Raw genomic sequence first — 19,124 nt, 5'->3', positions numbered from 1 at the left:
GAGGTGCCCAGGTGGCTGTGTAGCCAGGGGTACCGTGGTTCCCGTGAGCAACCGGATGGCTTTGGCGCCGGACACGGGTGACGGGAGCAGGTGTCGGTGCGAACCACATGATGCGCGCCCCCGCACTTGGGCCCCGCTGTAAAGGGTGAGGCGCGGGCCCCCGGAGTCGTGCTCGCGCCGGCCCGCCCCCCTCCGACTCCTGGGCGCGCCGTTCCGGGGCGTGTCCTCGGCCACCCCTTCTCCTATATAGCAGCTGGTGCGCCTAGGCTGCCCAGATGCGAGCGCTGCGGCTAGGTGCAGAGGACCTGCATTTGCTTGCTCAGATCCCACAGCCTCGCACCACTTTCTGTCGCCCAATCCCCGTGTGTTCCGGCTTATTGAGCATCAGGCCCTCGCGGTGGGCGCCATGCATCGGGCGCGCCCCGCACTCTGGGCCACTGCGCTGACCGCACTGACCCTGCTCCGCGGACCGCCAGTGGCGCGGGCAGGCGCTGGCGCGGTAGGCGCGGGCCCCGTTGTGCGCTGTGAGCCATGCGATGCGCGTGCGCTGGCCCAGTGCGCGCCTCCGCCCACAGCGCCCGCGTGCGCCGAGCTGGTGCGCGAGCCAGGCTGTGGCTGCTGCATGACGTGCGCGCTGCGCGAGGGCCAGCCGTGCGGCGTCTACACTGAGCGCTGTGGCGCCGGTCTCCGCTGCCAGCCGCCGCCCGGAGAGCCGCGCCCGCTGCAGGCGCTGCTGGACGGCCGCGGGTTCTGCGCTAATGCCAGCGCCGCTGGCCGTCTGCGCGCCTACCTGCTGCCGGCACCATCCTCTCCAGGTGAGCTGCCAGGGCCAGGCGCACCGCGCGCAACAGCAGGGACCCGATGCGAATGGCTGGGGGGAACAGGATGTGCTGCTATGGGAAACTCCGCACTTCTCATCCAGAAGGTGGTAGTGGGGAAACTGGGGCTCCGGGAGACGAAGGCGCTCGCTAGAGGTACCCTCCGCAGCCAACCTAGAGACTTGCTTCGGTCTCATAGTGCAGAGTTCTGGTAAAAGCGCTTTCAGTGAAACTGGGTAGGTTTCATTGGCGTGGAAAGTGGACACCAAAATTGGCTGTCTGTGGAAAGAGCCTGGGGCTGGGAATGTAGCTCAGTGGCAGAGCGCTATGCCCATCATGCGTGAGTTCGGTTCGGTTTCCCAACACGTCGATAAAAAGGAAAGAAAGGTCCTAAACTCCGGAGATTCTCCTTTCCCAATGCGGAGAAGCAGGTGTGTATTATGTAGCCCAGCTCTGGGACTCGGCTTTCATTCCCCACAAAGTAGAAAGGCTCGGAGGCAGGAACACTGGGGTGGATTTGGATCTGGGGAGCTGGGCAGGAAAGTCTAGGAAGATACCTGTCTAAAAATACTAACATTTGCATACTCTTTGGCTTGAAAAGCAATGTCATGCCTTCTTGTGTCTGAAAACGACTGAGATGGGATTGTGGTTGGAAAACCTGAAGTTCAAAAAGAAGTAACATCTCAAGGTCACCCAGGGGAAGCAGTCTTATAGGTTTGACCCTCATTTGAGACTTTCAGTATCATAACTCTGTACATCCTATCACATCCTGAGCCGGGGAGGCGGTCAGACAAAAGCAAAGGTGTTGGTGCTGCGGGGAGTACAGACCCAGAGGATTTCAACAACTGAGAAGGGAGTTGAAACCAGAGGACTGTTTCTCTTCTTAATGCAAAGAGGAAGGAATGAGGTACAATTGAAGGGAGCCTCCAAAGGAGGAAAAATGCAAATCTTTGGCAGTTCCCCCTTTTGGCTCAGCCACTACCAGGCAGGCGGCAGCAACTCTGTTTAAGGACATCACATTGTTCCCTTAAAAAAAAAATTTTTTAAATGGATTTGGCAGCTGTTCTAAATTTTAAGCATGCTTAGCCAGTCTTGCTTAGTTATGTGAGGAAAGTTCCTGCCCTGCACAGCTGAAGGCAGGGAGAATTCCTCTCACCCTAGTCCCCCAACTCCACCCCCCCCCCATCATGCTGGACAGATGGTGCTGGGCAAGCCCCCATCCTGGATTAGCAAAATGTACAGTCCCTTTGTAATTTCTGTAGTTGTAGAGTTACACTCTTGGATGAAGCTATTCCCTTGATGGTCAAGGCTGGCTTTATTCATCCCTAAGGAACCCGATTAGAGGAAAGGCAAGATTCCAGTGGTCACACTGGCTCTAGCCAATTGTTAAAGTCTCTGAATGCTCTTCTCTCATAACAATGTTACGTCATTTGATTGTGGACCTTATTGTTCTAGTACATTTGGGGGTATTCAAAAAGTTATCTTAGAAGTGCTTAGAAACAATGTCCTTTTTAGTTAGGCTTTAATGATCATTATGATTTCACCTTTACAGCTGTATAGTATCTATCTGTTGGTTGATGTGGGGTCTTATAAAATTATTTTTTTAAAAACTCAGTGACTTCTAAAATTAATTTTGGAAAAAGTAAAGTCATGTAATAGTTGAAAGTCATAATTCTCTTGCTTAAATAGAACTGTTTTCAGGCTCTAGTCTGCAGTCTAAGCATTAAAAGAAACAGAGGAAGTTTAAGAAATTACTCAGGTTTCTTGGAAAAGAAATGCAAATATGTTTATTTACATATCCTTAGCATTTCCATTGTCCCAGTACTCCCTTGGAAAAGGAAAAAGAAACAACTAAGATTAAAGGACATTGAAGGGGCTGGAGATGTGGCTCAGCGGTAGCGCGCTCGCCTGGCATGCGTGCGGCCCGGGTTCGATCCTCAGCACCACATGCCAACGGGGATGTTGTGTCCGCCGAGAACTAAAAAATAAATATTAAAAAAAAAAAATTCTCTCTCTCTCTCTCTCTCTCTCTCCTCTCTCACTCTCTCTTTAAAAAAAAAAAAAAAAAAAAAAAAAAAAAAAAAAAAATAAAGGACATTGAAACTAAATCGATCAATTATGAAACTTTTCTGTCAAATCCTGAACTAGACCCTGGGAAATTTTACTTCCCAAGGCACTAAACACCTTGGGGACCTCCAGGAGCTGTTGGGTAGGTGACACTGAGCCCCAGGGAGGAGAGGGGGTTCCCCCCAAATCTCCCCATTAGCCTGCTAGTGGGAGGACAGAGCAGAGTGTCTGCAGCCCAATTATTTCACCCCTCTGGTAGTTTTCAGGGAACTAGGCTTTTGCTCCTCTGAGCCAAGAGCTAGAGGCTATGGCTGCTTCCCAGTCTCCACAGCTGGGCATATCCCCTGGAGGCAAGAAAAAGTAATGGATTCTGAACCAGTTGGACAATGACCAGCGCCCTGACAAGGGGAAGCATTAAGGTTCTGATTGTGGAAGTAAAGGAATTCCATGACAATCACCTGCAGCTAAAACTGAAACCCCTTGGGGATCAGAGCTGTATACCCACCATACAACCAGCTTGAAAGCATTTCAAGTCCATTTCTGGAAAGGGATAGAGTTAAGGATTCTGACTATACATCCAGCACCCATTTAGTCATATACCTGAAGTTTCAGTTAAACTGTTAACATTCCAGCAACCTTGTCAATTATCGAGCTTTCTTCATTAGCATTTTTAATTATAAAAGGGGAGTTTTCCAGAGGTGGCTTTCTCCTTCATACCCACCGACCCCAAGGAATGAACACTCTTTGGCACTTTGAGTGGGGCTTTGGTGCCATCTGCAACTCTGGTGATGCTGTGCTGACAGGCTGTGCTGACCGGTGCAGAGGACTCACCTAATAATGTGCCCTTGGAGAAGCACAGGGTCAGTGTGGACCTTGAGTTTTAGAGATGGGACAGATGGGAAACAAGGCCCCAATTTGTCTGTGTGATGCTGGGTCCTGCAGCAAGACCCTTTGTTGTAGGTAGAATTATTTTCCCATCAGAGCTGGACAAAAAGTTTATAGCACTGGCAAAGTAGAAGACAGTGCTAGTCAAACTGGAATGAATTTGAGAATTCCCAGGAGGACTTGTTCACACCCAGTCTTATGCCACCATCCATTTTTTCTGGGGTAGAGAATGTAACTTTTCCCCCAGATCCTGGAGTAGTCACTGCTCCCAGGAGGAGGAAACCATACTTAAAGCTGCCTGAGAGATTTCTAATCAGCTCTGCAGCAACTTCTGTGGTGTATATTCGCCCCCTGCTGGACACATAGAACACTGCTGCTTTGGAGTCTAAGTCTTTGAGGGCACTTGATAAAGCATTTCCCACTTTCAGTTGCAGCTACATAGAAAAAGCACATGGCCAGCTGACTTTTAAACAGATTGTCTCTTGAGGTAAAGCAACCACAGTACGGTTTTTTTTTTTTAATTTATTTGGAATGGTCGAATAACTTTGCCATTTAGATGAGACCTGATTGTAATAGCAAGATTTTGAAGACTATTGTTCCATATCAACAGTAATCATATCTTTCTCTCCCCTGTGCTTTTCTAGGAAATGCTAGTGAATCCGAGGAGGACCGCAGCACTGGAAGTGTGGAAAGCCAGGCAGTCCCCAGCACACACAGGGTGACCGACTCCAAGTTCCATCCCCCCCATAACAAAATGGATGTCATCAAGAAGGGACATGCCAAGGATAGCCAGCGCTACAAAGTGGACTATGAGTCACAAAGCACAGACACCCAGAATTTCTCCTCTGAGTCCAAGCGGGAGACAGAATATGTGAGAACCTTTCCTCTTAAAGCCAGGAGAGGGGACACCTACCAAGATCCATGAGGGCTGTCTTCACATGACAAGTCCTAATGGTTCTGGACATGTGGGCAGCCTTGCACCCCTCCTAGCACTTATAAAATGTGCGGTGTGCCCTTTAACCTCTGCACAGAGAGATTCTCATAAAGATGGTTTTATTTTATTCACTGGGTACTGTCTTTGGACCTCTGCCAGGTTCTATGTCATATTCTGGGGATTAAAAAAAAGGGGGAGCAATGATTAACTTCTTCATGGGACTTTCTTGCTAACCTATTCAAGAGGTACTGAAGGGATGTATATTATAGGACCCTCCTGGGATGGCTGTGAGATTATTATACTACATAATAGGATTTTAAAGCAATAACCATGCCCCTGTATTTCTGGTACTTTCTAATCCACAGGGTCCCTGCCGTAGAGAAATGGAGGACACATTGAATCACCTGAAGTTCCTCAATGTGCTCAGTCCCAGGGGCGTGCACATCCCAAACTGTGACAAGAAGGGATTTTATAAGAAAAAGCAGGTGAGTAAGGGCCTCTGCATATTTTCTTCCTCTCCTCTTCTCTGTTGGCTCAGAGAAGAAATTGGCCTCAGGTCAACCCCCAGGTTTTTCTGGCCATAGTTCTAACTCTAAGCCATGTGGCACTGGCACTGTGACTTGGAGTCAATCTCAGGAGATGGCACTAAGGGGAACTTTGGCTTGGTGCTCTAAGTGAGGGTTGAGTCCAGATCCAACACTACGTTTTACTGTCTGTTTTAACTACTCACCCAGAAGATACATGGAGGAGCCCTTTATAAATTGTAAAGGGACACACTAACACATTTGTTAATATTGCATCATGGAGTGACATTCCGAATAACTACGGTGGTGAATTTCTAACATGAGGATATAAGATCTGGTATTGACACCTTCCTGGTGGTGACAAGCTATAAAAGGATTAACAAATTTTAGATGTAGTTGAACCAAAATAAGTATACCTCTATGGCACACCATGGATCTCAGAAGACCTAAGCAAGCAGAACTGGCCATAGCATGGTCATGTTTGTCATAGTGTTTGTCATAGCAGCCACGTCAGAGAACTTGTATTCTTCCATAGCTATTGCACTTGGGCCCTTATTCACACACTCATTTTCTGCCAATCATCCATTCAGCAGATTTATACTGAGAAGGTACCCTGTGTAATGCTGGGCTGGGGCTCAGAGTCAGTCTGTTATCCTCAAGGCAGAAGGAACATACTCATCTCTCCTGTTCTCATGGAGAGGTTATGCTGCACACACGTGCACATAGACATGTACACGGCCACCCCCCACACAAGTGACTCTGTGGGAGTCTTGGCCAAAAATTCTGTTATGCTTTCTCAACCCAGCAGAGCCATACAGGGAAAGCCACCTTGTGCCCTTGTTATTGACTTGCCCAGGTTGTTCATGTCTGTCTTCTCTTTCCTTCCCTCAGTGCCGTCCTTCCAAAGGCAGAAAGCGGGGCTTCTGCTGGTGTGTGGACAAATACGGGCAGCCCCTCCCGGGCTATGACACCAAGGGGAAGGACGACGTGCATTGCCTCAGCATGCAGAGCCAGTAGACTCCACTACACCATGTAAGCCCAGGGACTGGGTGGGGCTATGGGGGCCTTAGCATCCCTGGCCCTAGGGCTCCTCTTCCTGGGAGTGGTGGGATAATGAGAGCTGAGCATAATCACTGGCTCTTGCTCAGGTTCACTGCAACTACACCCAGGAGCTACAGCCAGGCCCAGAGAGAGAAAGGCAAGGGGACAGATCAGGCCAACCCAACCAACAACACAGGGAGAAAGGCCAGAACCAGGGTGGTCTCAGACACTGTGCTTTATTTTAAATAGTCTACAACATGAAATCTTCGACCCATGCACAGCGTGAAGGCTTTTCAAAGTGAAGCTTTCTCCTTGGAAGTCTGATGATTCTTTATCTTCACATCAGGGAAACTGTTTTCATCCACAAGAACTTGTTAAAGACCCCAGTTTCTAAATTAAAGATGTGGCTAATTTTTTTTTCCTATAAATATACTGTGAATATTCTCAGTCTGTGGTTAATATAACTTTAAGAAAACTTGTTTAATATGAAATTGGAATTTTAAGCCATCATTTTGAAGAATGCTATTTGATATTCTTTTTTCTTTTAATAAGTAAGAGAGTCCTTGTGGGGGGAAATAGGAATAAATGTATTGTTTTTATCTCCTCAAGACATTTAGAAAGCAGTAGAAAGTTTTATGTTTAGTTAGTTTATTTTTTTCCCTTGGAAGTTAGAAAAGTAATCATTCTAATGTTAGGGTTAACATTTTCCAACTCTGAGCAACTTATAGTGTTCTTTGCTTTCTTGAAAGGTAGCAAGTTGACCCCAGTCCACTGCATACACCACAACACCATTTATCTGGGGCCTGTGTTTGCAAATCCCCAAGCAAGAGTTGTACCCTCTTAGTTTTTCAGGTGATTATACCAACATATTTCTTTTCTTTTTGTTTCAGTTAATGTGGAGCTCAAATACGCCTTATTTTGCACAACAGACTGCCAACGACATGATCAGCAGCTGGCTACAGCCTCCATTTATATTTCTTTTGTGGTGAACTGATTTAAAAAAAAAAAATAGAAAACCAAAGTTTAGACAGGTTTTTTTTTTTTTTTTTTTTGAAATGCCTATGGTTCCTTTAAATGGTAAACTTGAGCATCTTTCCACTTTCCAGTAGTCAGCGAAAAACAGTTTGAATTTCTCTGTTGCTGCCTATAAAAGTACTCACACGCTCATGCACAAGGCTGTGGACTTCTCCCCACCTGGAATTTTCACCGTGTGTTTGCTGAGGCGGCCGACCCTCCGACTTCAAGACTGTGGTGGCTGTGTTGCTTAATGTAGAGAACACACTTCATCCCCACCCTCAAGAGTAGGAAAACCCCTAAACCCCAGTCACCTGGACATCCTGGCGCATCCTCCTGAGGCTCACATCCCTCTGTGTTGCCATCTTTGAGTCAAAGGCCTGGTCCCTCAATCATGAAGATCATTGCTTACTCTCTGCCAGTGACCATATCTGCTTGGGAACTATTGCAGAGTATAAAGTGGAATCTTTAAAAAAAAAATGACCAAGAATGCTCTAGGGAACTCTGGGAACCTATAAAGGCAGGTATTTTTGACCCTCCTTTGTCAGGCAGCTTCCTGAAGATGTGGCCCAGTGGAAGGCCCAGGATGGCCATTGCTGTGGCCCCCGTAAGGCAGGAAGGGCAAGGGTGGTGAGCCTCAGCCTCCGTGTTCAACAGCATCATAAACAATGACAGGATTCTTTGGATGACTGCAGAAAATAGTGTTTTCTAGGTGAATTCCTCAAAACAAAATTTATTTTTGAGGAGAGTTTTATTGTTATCTCTTTATCCTTCTTGGTACAAGGTAAAAAATAAAAATACTCTGTAGACGGGAAAGATGAACGGCTTGTTGGGGAGCCTATCAAGGACACTGGGAACACATAGAGACTCAACCTGTGTTTGTTGAACTTGGAGTTCTCCTACTTTCTTTATAATTAACACATATATTCAGAAAAAAAAAATACATTCTTAATAATTGTTAACATTGTATACAACATAGCCCAAATATAATAGGATCTGTACTAGATAATCCTAGATAAAATGTTAGAGATACTAGATGATTTAACCACGGCCATGACCGAGGAAAAGAGCTCGGGTCCAGAGGCCGGGCTGTTCCCCCCAAGGCCAAACCATGGAGGTCTGGCAAAGATGGGCAGAGGGACTCTGCCCTGCCTGCCATGGTCCTGGGGGTGGATGCACACTGCACAGATCTCTCCTTGAGAACACAAAGGGGTCTCAAGACATTCTGCCTACCTATTAGCTTTTCTTTATTTTTTTAATTAAGTTTTTGGGGAGAAAAAGTATTTTTGAAAAGTTTGTCTTGCAATGTATTTATAAATAGTAAATAAAGTTTTTACCATTTAAAAAAAAAATACCTTCTTCCCCTTGTTATTGACCGCCTCCAGATTTTGCATCATGATAGAAATGACTCTTGAGAGGGTAGACTATTCTAGACTCAGTAGAAGACTTCTTAAACATGTTGCTCTGTCTCCATGGCTAACAAAAGACCCCATCAAGAGAGCTCCACTGGCCTTCATTGGCGTCCATTTAGCACTGGGCCACATCTGAAAGAATGTCCAGTTCTGGGAGGTTGTGATAGTGGCTGTCACTGTGTGGGAAGGTCAAAGAGGTCAGCAGATGTGGTCTGTGGATTTCTGGTTCTTGTATTTTGGGATTGTGCCCTGTATTGTCTTAAAAGCAGCCTCCCTAAGCCATGCAGGCCGACATATGAGAAAGACACTCCCCCAACCAGCCCCATGTCCTTTTCCTGCGGCTCTTTTACCAATGGTCTCCTTGGAGGGACAAAATGGACAGAGGCAGGAAGAAGAGGAGGGTCCCCAAGAGATGCTAGGAGGGGTTCTGAGATCTCAGTCCCCTGTTTGCAGCCTTGGAACAATTGTCTCTTGTCACAGAGCAACTTGAAGAAATGTACTGAGCCCTCAACTTTAGGGCATTGGAGGACAAGCTGCACATCAAGGAATCAGCTGTTCAAAGCCATGTCTGATCTGTCAATAAAACATCTAAAATGGTTCCAAAGTCAGAGTTGTACATAGTGAGCAAAAATTTGGTTCTGGGGGTGTTCAGAGGTTTGGGAGTGTGGAGTGTAGCCATGGAGTTGATCATGTGAGAAACCAGAGAAAAATGAAGATGCCGACACCCTGGGGTGCTAAGCTTGCAAAGCTGCAAAAATGGAGGGAGCCAGTAAACAGAGTGAGCTCACCTGGGGGTGGGAGAGACTCAGAGACCATGGAGTATACCTTTGCAGCAGGCCAGGCATCTAGGGATCCAGGGCAGGAGTTTGGCAGGGCCTTCATTGCCACTACAGAGGTAAGAGCCACGTAATTATGCTTTTTCTCTCTGCTCCCAAGTACTTGGTATTGAATAAGGAACTATATTCCCAGTTCTTTTTTCTTTCTTTCTTTCTTTTTTTTTTTTTTTTTTTTTTAGACACGGTCAAACTCACAGTCAATCCTCCTGCCTCATTTTCCCAAGTTTCTGGGATTACAGGTGTGCACCATCCATCCAATGATGGTTCTTTAGAAGTCCACAGGGCTTTCCTCTCTGGAAGGCACACAAGTTAGTGGCTTCCTTGTTCTCACTCCTTAACCTCTAGCCTCTGCTACTTTCATACTTGTGATGGTCAGTCTATGCATCAGCTTGACTGAAGTGTCCAGATGAAATGTCATTTAAGGGTATGTCTGCAACTGTCTCCAGATGACAGGAGGATTTGAATCTGTGAGTTCAATAAAGCAGGTTATATGATTGGGCATCATCTAATCCATTGAAGGTCTTAACAGAGGAAGAAAGAATTTGCACCTTTTTTCCTGCCTGCTTAGGCCATATACTCTCTGCCCCTCGACTGGAACGCATATCACCACATTACCAGTTCTCAAGTCTTTGGATTCAAGACTTAACTCCACCTCAGTTTTCCCAAGTATACAGCTTATAGATGGCAGATGGTGGGACCCCTCAAAGCTTGAGCGTGTAAGTCAGTTCTTCATAAAAAATAACTTTTTAATTTTTTTTTAGTTGTAGTTTAACACACAACCTTTATTTTATTTATTTTTATGTGGTGCTGAGGGTTGAACACAGTGCCTTGCATGTGATAGGCAAGCACTCTACTGCTGAGCCACAACCCCAGCCCCAATAAATAACTTTTGGTAAGTGATTAGATAGATCGATGATAGACAGAAGATGACTTATGGATAAATGGATATAGAAAGATGATTGATAGATTAATACAAAATCAATGGATGATTGATGGATATAGATACAGATCATAGATGTTTGATAGATAGATAGAAGGAGCTAGATGGAAGGGATTGACAGATGATATATTGTTAGATGATAGAAGATTGAGAAAAGATAGATGTATAAATAGGCACTTAAAGGATAATTGATAGATGATAGATGACCAAAGGATGATTGATAGATTATAGAGCTGGAGTTGTAGCTCAGTGGTAGAGTGAGAGGTCCTGCTTTCAATACCCTATACCAAAAAATATACAGATAGAGATAGATAAATGATAGATAAATATAGATAGACAACAGATACACAAGAAGATACATATGTACGTATTTACATACATGGATGTAAATTATTGGTTCTGTTTCTCTGGAGAACTTTGACTAATCCAACACCTTTGGTCATATCTTCTAAATATTCTCTTGCCACTTGCAGTAAATATGGAGAAATTATACCCACCTGGTCCTCCTCTTGCCCACTGCTCCTCTGCCTCCCAGCTGGACCCTGGGAAGCCCCTCTGCCCCGCTGCCTTCTCCCCCAGCCACCTTCTGCCCTCTCAGGCTTTAAGGTCCTGTGCCGCCCACCCTGTTCACACAGAAATGGAAAGCTTTTGACACCCTGGAGTCAGGGCAATGCAGAGGCTGTGTCAACAGCCTCTTTAACATTGACACAGCTTCTAAACTGATGGCAGAAATGATCCTAATAGCATCCTCAGAGGAGTGCCCAGGAAAGAGTAAGACATTAAAAAAAAAAAAAAATGAATCCATACCAAGGAATATTTTGCCCTGACTGAAATGTTTTTGAAAAAAAAAAAAAAACTTGATACCATGGAAGAATGTTTGTGGCAGGCTAAAAATAAAAGCATAATGCTATTAAACTGTGTAAACTAAAAGGAAATACACCCAAATGTTAACCCTGGTGACGTGAATAGAGATCATGTCCTTATTTTATTTCTACTTCATTATAATCATAACAATTTCTGTAATAAACATGATTGTACTTTTTTATTCAGAAAAATAAGTGGCATTTTTTTAATGCCCCTGCCTTTAGTTTGAATCTGAGCAAAGAGCTTTCATTTCCTTCAGCCCCCCGGGCACCTTCTCCACAACTCAGATGGTTAATCTGAGTTGTCAACTTGAACAAATTCAGAGGTGCCTAAGGTTAAAAGGCTTCTTGGTGTGTCGGTGAGGGTGTTTCTAGGAAGGTATTGGCATCTGGGACAGCAAACTGAGGAGGAGAACCACCAGAAACATGGGCGCACATTCCAATAGGTTGGAGACCTGCATGGAATAAAAAGGTGGAAGAATGAGCAGCCAAAGCAGATGCAAGCTCCATTCTTCTTGAGAATTCTACTGCAATCATTCACCTGAGAATGTTGGACTCCAGCTCCTTCACTCTTTCAAAGAGAAAGTGGACTCTGACCAGCAGCTCACCAGGAAATTTCCAGACCTTCAGTTCCAGATTGGACCTGCATCATTGTGCCTCATTAATCCCTCATGTTCTGAGGCTCCAGCTTCTTGAACTGAGCAGCTACTCGTTCTTCCAGCTCTCCAGCTGGCAGACGGCCATTGTGGGACTACCCAGCTTCTGGTGGTATAAGCCCATCTAATAAATATACACACACGTATATGTATACATATGTATTGAATGGGTCTGTGTGTGTGTGTGTGTGTGTGTGTGTGTGAGAGAGAGAGAGAGAGAGAGAGAGAATATCCAGAGGCAGGAGCAGGTATAACTGTCAGGGAGACCTGGGTGTGGAGCAGTTCTGGAGGGAGATGGGGCTGAGGCCAGACAGCAAGCTGTGATCTCTGGCGTTTGCTTCTTTGATAGCTTTAAATGGTGTTTTACCAGCTGATCAGGGACTCCTCAGACACACTTACCTTAGAGCACACCCCATAACTCCTCACCTTCAGAGCTGGGGCTTTGAAAAGTAAATCCTTCATTCCCTCACTTAAAATTGCTTCCTAGCATAACTTCTGCAGGGCATACCCTAGTTACCTTCTGTGGGACTTGGACTGGTTTGGCCTTTCTACCTTCCTAGTCTCATTTCCTCAAAACCAAACAGGTGGGGTGTGTGTGTGTGTGTGTGTGTGTGTGAGAGAGAGAGGGGGGGGGAGGGAGGGAGGGAAGGAGGGAAGGAGAGAAAATACATCATAAAAAGTTACTTTTACTTTTTTTGTCTTAGGATATGCTTTCTGAAGACCCAATCTAAGCCACAACATGTCTATTTGCAAGAATGTTTTAGTAGCACTGCTGACAATTTTTTAAACCTGAAAACAACCTTATTCACATTAACAGGAGCCTGGATGGATGAGCAGTGGTATTGTGCAAGAGGGAAGGGCCTTTTGAAGTCTAAATGAATGAACAGTAGGCCCAAACAACAATGCAGATGATACACAGTTTTGCAGCATCAAGTTTAGAAATCAAGTCCCTAAGGATCACATTCTACAAAACATACTTTATAAAATGTTAAAAAAAAAACCAAGTCACTGAAAATAAAAACATACTTTGTAAAATAGATACAGATGTGATACAATTAAATGAGACTGAAATAATAAGTGATTATTGCCAGAATTTTAGCTCTCAGGTCACATGGATCATTATTACATTATTAAAAATGAGTGTCAATTGTGGATCAGTAATGAGTGTGAGTTCTAAACCAAGGATTCTAAGCTGGGCATGGTGGTACACTCCTGTAATGCCAGCAACTTGAGAGGCTGAGACAGGAGGATTGCAAGTTCAAGTCCAGCCTTAGCAACTTATCAAGGCCTTAAACAACTTGTTGAGAACCTGACTCAAAAAATAAAGAGGGACGGGGATATATTTTAGTGGTAATGAGCCTCTGGGTTCAATCCCTGGTACCAAAACAAAAACAACAACTACAAAAACAAGGATTATGATAAATCATCCCAATTGATGAAAGTGTGTTCAAAAGAGAATAGAGAGAAGGAGAGAAGTTGGAATTAGCAACTACTTCTAGAAGTTGATTCTCTGTAGACTCTGATCTGCCTCTTTTCCACCACACTGAGGCTCTTGACCCTCCTCTTCTGACCTTGCTGCAACCAAAAGTTCCAACCAACTCCTAGCCTTCTTTATCTTTTAAAATCTATAATAATTTTTGCTTCCAAAATCTTCTTTCTAAAGTGCTACAGTAGCAGTATTACTCCCACTGAGAACTCTTTCTTTTTAACAGGTTGAGATATAATTCAAATACCATAAAATCTACCCATTTAAACTGCACAATTCAAGGACTTGTAGTATAGTTACAGATGTGTACCTATCACCAAGAGAATTTTAGAACATTTTAATCACTTCAGTAAGATACCCTGAAACCTTTAGCAATAATTCTTCATCTTCCCTCCCTAGTCCTAAGCAATGAAAAATCTGCTTTCTGTCTATATAAATGCCTCTTTCCTTAATTTTCATATGAATGTAATCATGCAATGTGTGGTTGTATGTGACTGGCTTCTTCCACTTAACATCATGTTTCCAAGGTCCATCCACACTGATACTATTATTCAGTAATCTATTCTGTTTGTTAGCTGAATAATATTTCACTGTCTAGAAACTTGGAACATTTCATTTATCCATTGTTCCATTGATGGACATTAGAAACATTGTCACCTTTTGGCTCTTATAAATATCTCAATGAACATTTTTATACAAGGTTTTACATGCAAGCATATTTTCATTTATGTTGAGTATATACTTGGAAATAGTTTATACCTGGAAGCTCTCATATGTTGGTGGGCTTTGGGATGGAATTTTGAGGAAATGGTAGATCATATGATAGCTCTATATTTAATTAGTTGAGAAAATATGAGACCATTTTCCAGAGTTATTGCACCATTTGGCAATCCCACCAGCACTATATAAGGATGCCAATTTCTTTACATCCTTGCCAACACTTCTTGCTGTATGACTCTTTGATTCTAGTCAAGTGAATGGTATCTCATTTTAATTTTAATTCGCATTTCTGCCACCTGTGGCCAGCGCAGGCAGCTAAACTAGAGTCGTTCTAGTGAATTTCCTAAGGTAGGAAATAAAACACAGACACACAATTTACCTTTAAATTCAAGCCCGGGACAGCTCTTCTGCCCTCAGCCTCAAACTCCCCAAATGGGAGAGCAAGGAATGTCGTTACAGGCTGGTGAGAGAGAGGGAGCACATTTCAGAGTGGACTTTTATTGGGGGGACTCTAGATTCTTTAGAAATTTCCATCCAGTGAAGGTCAAGGGGGGCAGGGTTACAAGGACAGGTGAGGTAACTCCATCCCTGGGGATATAGGAAGGCATGCCCATGCACGAAGACACATTGGGCTGCATTTTTACTACTCTCAAGATGGGGGCTAGTCTGCAGCCACTCGAAAGTGGCCAGATCTTGGGGAATGACCAACAGTTCCTGAAGCCAATCAGGAGATGAAAACACTGGTCACATGACGTGGCAGCCTCCCACACATTTCCTTCATCACTTCTGAGTCCAAACATTTTTTCATGGCCATTTATGTATCTTCTGTGGAGAAATATCTATTCAGATCCTTTGCCTATTTCTAATTGTGTTACTTGTCATAGTATTGAGTTATAAAAGTCCCTTAGATGTTCTAAAAATCAATATTTTAAAATTGTATTTGTTCTTTATAGATATATATGACAGTAGGGTATACTTTGACATATTTATACAAACATGGAGTACATCTTATTCTAATTAGGGTCCCAGTCTTGTGGTTGTACTTGATGTGGGGATTCACCGTGTGTATTCATATATGTACATAGGAAAGTGGTGTCAGGTTCATCTCACTGTCTTTCCTATTCCTGTCACCCTTCCCTCCCTTCACTCCCCTTTGTCTAATCCAATGAACTTCTATTCTTCCCCTACGTTGTCCAATCTCTTACTACATACACACAATTTGTGAATATTTTTCCCCATTTCAGTGGGTTGTCTTTTCATTTGCCTGATGGTGTCTTTTGAAGTACACAAGTTTTTAATTTTGTAGAAATCCAATTTTTTATTTTATTTTGTTACTCTTGCTCTTGATATCATATCTAAGGATGCTTTGCCAAATCTGGGCTCTTGAAGATTAACTCCTTCTTTCTTCTAAGAGTTTCTTAGCTTTACATCTTAAAAAGGTTCGTTAATTTTGAGTTTTTTTTAAATTAATACCAGAGATTGAACCCAGAAGCACTTAACCACTGAGCCACATACCCAGCCTATATATATATATATATATATATATATATTAGAGAGAGGGTCTCACTGAGTTGCTGAGGCTGGCTTTGAACTCATGATCCTCCTGCCTCAGCCTTCCAAGCTGCTGGGTTTAGTTAAATTGTGTACTTGGCATGAGGAAGGAGTTCAACTTCACTCTTCTATCTGTGGACATCCAGCTGTCCTACCAGTGGTATTATCCCCATTGAAAAGTCTTGGCACCCTTATTGAACATTGTTGACTATCGATATAGTGGGTTATTAATGGACGCTCAATTCTGCTTCATTGATTATTTGTGTACCCTTGTGTCTATACCACACTGTCTTGATTATCATTGTTGTGTAGTAAGTTTTGAAATCGGGAAGTATGAGTTCTACTTTGTTGTTCTTTCAGGATTGCTTTGGCTATTCTGGGTCTTTCAAAAGTCCACATAAATTTTTAAATCAGCTTGCCAAATCTACAAAGAAGCCAGCTGAATTTATGATGGGATAGCATTAAATGTGTAGGTCAGTTTGGGATGTATTAACACCCTGATAACCCATGGATATGGCATGTTTTCCCATGTATTTAGGTTTAATTTCTAAGTTTAATTTTTATCAAGAATGTTCTGTTGGACCATTTCTCATTCTCACTGCAGCTATGACATGTAACACTCTGGATTTGAACTCATAACTACCTTGCCCCAAAGCCAACCAATGTTTGTCCCTTATAGTTGCTGTCTTGAAAAACAATACTACATCTGAAAACTTCTTGCACAAAAGAAAAGTTTTCCTAGAGATCTGAAGTATGGAAGATTGGGAAAGATGCTGGCATGGGGCTCAGGCAATCCAAGATTTTGCAAGCTGAGCTTTGGGAGCAGGAGAGATGGCCAAATGTAGCATTATATAGTAAAAAAAAAATCCAAATTCATAGTGCAGCATTGCTAAAGGACCGGTGAAAGATTTGAAAATCCAGAGAATTCCAGTGCAGGGAAGGGTTAATATGAATCACTGTGGGTCCTGATTTATATATTTGTTTATCTATTTATTCATTTACTCAGTGTGTGTGTGTGTGTGTGTGTGTGTGTGTGTGTGTATGAGAGAGAGAGAGAGAGAGAGAGAGAGAGAGAGAGAGAGAGAATGGTCCTGGGGATTGAACCTAGGGGCACTCTGCCACTGAACAACATCTACAGCCCTTTTTATATTTCATGTTGAGACAGCATCTCATAAGTTGCTGAAGCTGACCTCAAACTTTCGATTCTCCTGCCTCAGCCTCCCAAGTCATGGGGATTACAGGTATGCATCACCACACCTGGCAACATAGCTCACTGTGGAGGAGAGCCCTTATTTCAAGGAGTTAACAAGATTTTTCTTTAGTGTTTCAGCTAATACATGTCATATGAACATTCTGATAGGACCACAGAGGATGGGGAGATGGCCAATGTAACATTATGTTAAAAAAAAAAAGACACTAATAAGATGGGATGTTTTAGAATAAATATCCTCTCTGAACTAATTTAGAGTGGAGGTGACTCACAGAATCTTCCACATCTTTCAAGATGCCACAGCAGCAGCTTTCCTGCTCTCCTACATCTCTGTGGGAAGGCCTTTGCTTTCACAGTAACTAGATGAAAGAGGACGGAGCACTTTGTTCAGAAAAGTGGCACCAGCTCCAAGCCACCGTTCTCAGACCTCTCTGGATGGGCAAAAGCCAGGTGAAGATAATTTGTGTCCCATGTGAATGCTCACTAAAGGTTGACCTCAGCAGAGGAAGAGTTTAATAACCAGGTGGATAGGGTGACCCATTCTGTGAGTCACAGTCAGCCTCCTCTCTTTCTATCCTCCTCTGTCACTGTGCAGTGGCTTGTGAACACAGTGGCAGTAGTGGCAGGGATAGAGATTATGCATGGCCTCAGTGACATAGATTTCCACTCACTAAGACCGACCTGGCTGTGGCCACTGCTGAGTGCCCAATCTGCCACCAGTAGAAACCAAGGCTGAGCTCCTGCTGTGGCATCATTCCCCAAGGGGATCAGCCACCTATCTAGTGGCAGGTTGATTACAGTGGGCTTCCCCCATTATGGAAGCACCGGCATTTTGTCATGACTAGAATAGATACTTATTCTGAATATGAATTTGCACTCCCCTGCACATGCTTCTGCAAAATTTATCATTCGTGGACTTACGGAGAGGGTCCTGTCTACCAACATGCTATTCCACACGGCATTGCTTTTGATCAAAGAACTCACTTCACAGCAAATGAAGTGCAGCAGTGGGTCCATGCTTGTAGAACTCACTGGTCTTCCCAGATTCTCCATCATCCTGAAGCAGGTGTCTTGGTGGAATGGTAGGAATGGCCTTTTGAAGTCACAGTGACAGCCCCAGCTAGGGGACAATACCTTGCAGGGCTTGGCAAGGTTCTCCGGGAGGCTGTGTATGTTCTGAACCTGTGTCCAGGAGTGATGTTGTTTCCCCCGTTGATTCCACAAATCAAGGGGTGGAAATGAGAGTTGCACCACCCACTTTTACTCCTACTAACCCAATAGCATAAAATTTGCTTTCTCTTCCCACAGTTTTATGCTGTTCTGGCCTACAGGTCTTGATTCTGTCAGGAGACACAACTGTGATTCACTGAACTGAAAATTAAGGCTGCCACTGGCCACTTTGAGGTCTTCATGTCTGAGTCAAAAGGCAAAGAAGGTAGCCACAGTGATGGCTGGCATGACTGATCCTGACGACCAGGGGAAGTGGACTACTGCACTACGGTGGCCGTAAGGATGAGCATATCTGGAACAAGGGCAATCCTTCAAGGTGTCTCTTAGCATTATCATTCCTTGTGGTTAAGGTCAATAGGAAACTACAACAGCTAATCCATGCAGGGCTATAATGCCCCCGACCCTTCAGGAAGGCAGAGTAGGATCTCCCACTAGGCAGGACCCAGGACCCACTGAAGTGTTTGCTCAAGGCAGAGGGATCAAAGAATAGGTAGTAGAAGGTGAGGGAGGAGAACACTGAGCAAAACTAAAGTGTTTCCTTCTTGCCTTGAAGATGGAAGAAACCCTGAGCCTATTTTTAAGTTGAAGGGAAGGAGAGTAGGCAAAGAGCCCTGGGGAAGAAGGGGGCTGTCTGAGAGGTAGGAGGGGACAGCCATCCTGGTGCATACAGAGGACGCCTGACTATGCTGTGAAGTAGGAGGCCAGGGGTATAGGGCAGACAGAAAACACCATCTACAGCAAAAACATAAACCCTATGAGGCAGGTAAGGGCAAAAGAGGAAGGGATTTCAGAAACAAAGATGACAACATATTTCAATTAATGGCCACAGAGATAAAAATATTTTCATGCAGAATATTTATTCCAAATGTTTTGTTGTGTATTTAACAATGTATCCAATGCACATTTTTTACATGGAGCAACATCACCACGTCTGGCT

At 44.0% G+C, this 19,124-nt stretch overlaps 1 protein-coding gene across 1 annotated transcript; it reads left to right on the top strand.

Annotated features, from left to right (window-relative positions):
* Positions 1-292: 292 nt before the first annotated feature.
* On the top strand, positions 293-8,595 carry Igfbp3 (insulin like growth factor binding protein 3). Its single transcript, XM_026399467.2, has 5 exons — positions 293-815; positions 4,415-4,641; positions 5,070-5,189; positions 6,120-6,260; positions 7,160-8,595. Exons 1-4 carry the CDS (start codon positions 407-409, stop codon positions 6,243-6,245), a joined length of 882 nt encoding a protein of 293 aa, XP_026255252.1. The 5' UTR covers positions 293-406; the 3' UTR covers positions 6,246-6,260; positions 7,160-8,595.
* Positions 8,596-19,124: the final 10,529 nt, after the last annotated feature.

This window comes from Urocitellus parryii, chromosome 3, assembly GCF_045843805.1.
Source record: "Urocitellus parryii isolate mUroPar1 chromosome 3, mUroPar1.hap1, whole genome shotgun sequence".
NCBI classification, from domain to species: Eukaryota; Metazoa; Chordata; class Mammalia; order Rodentia; family Sciuridae; genus Urocitellus; species Urocitellus parryii.
Note: the sequence above shows the minus strand (reverse complement) of the source record. Positions and strands in the feature narration are given on the sequence as shown.

Excerpts from the sequence above, each read along its gene's own strand:
- Igfbp3 (XM_026399467.2), top strand. The coding sequence starts at position 407 with ATGCATCGGGCGCGCCCCGCACTCTGGGCCACTGCGCTGACCGCACTG. Across the intron at positions 816-4,414 it reads GCCGGCACCATCCTCTCCAG|GAAATGCTAGTGAATCCGAG; the intron begins GTGAGCTGCCAG and ends GTGCTTTTCTAG. Across the intron at positions 5,190-6,119 it reads GATTTTATAAGAAAAAGCAG|TGCCGTCCTTCCAAAGGCAG; the intron begins GTGAGTAAGGGC and ends TCCTTCCCTCAG.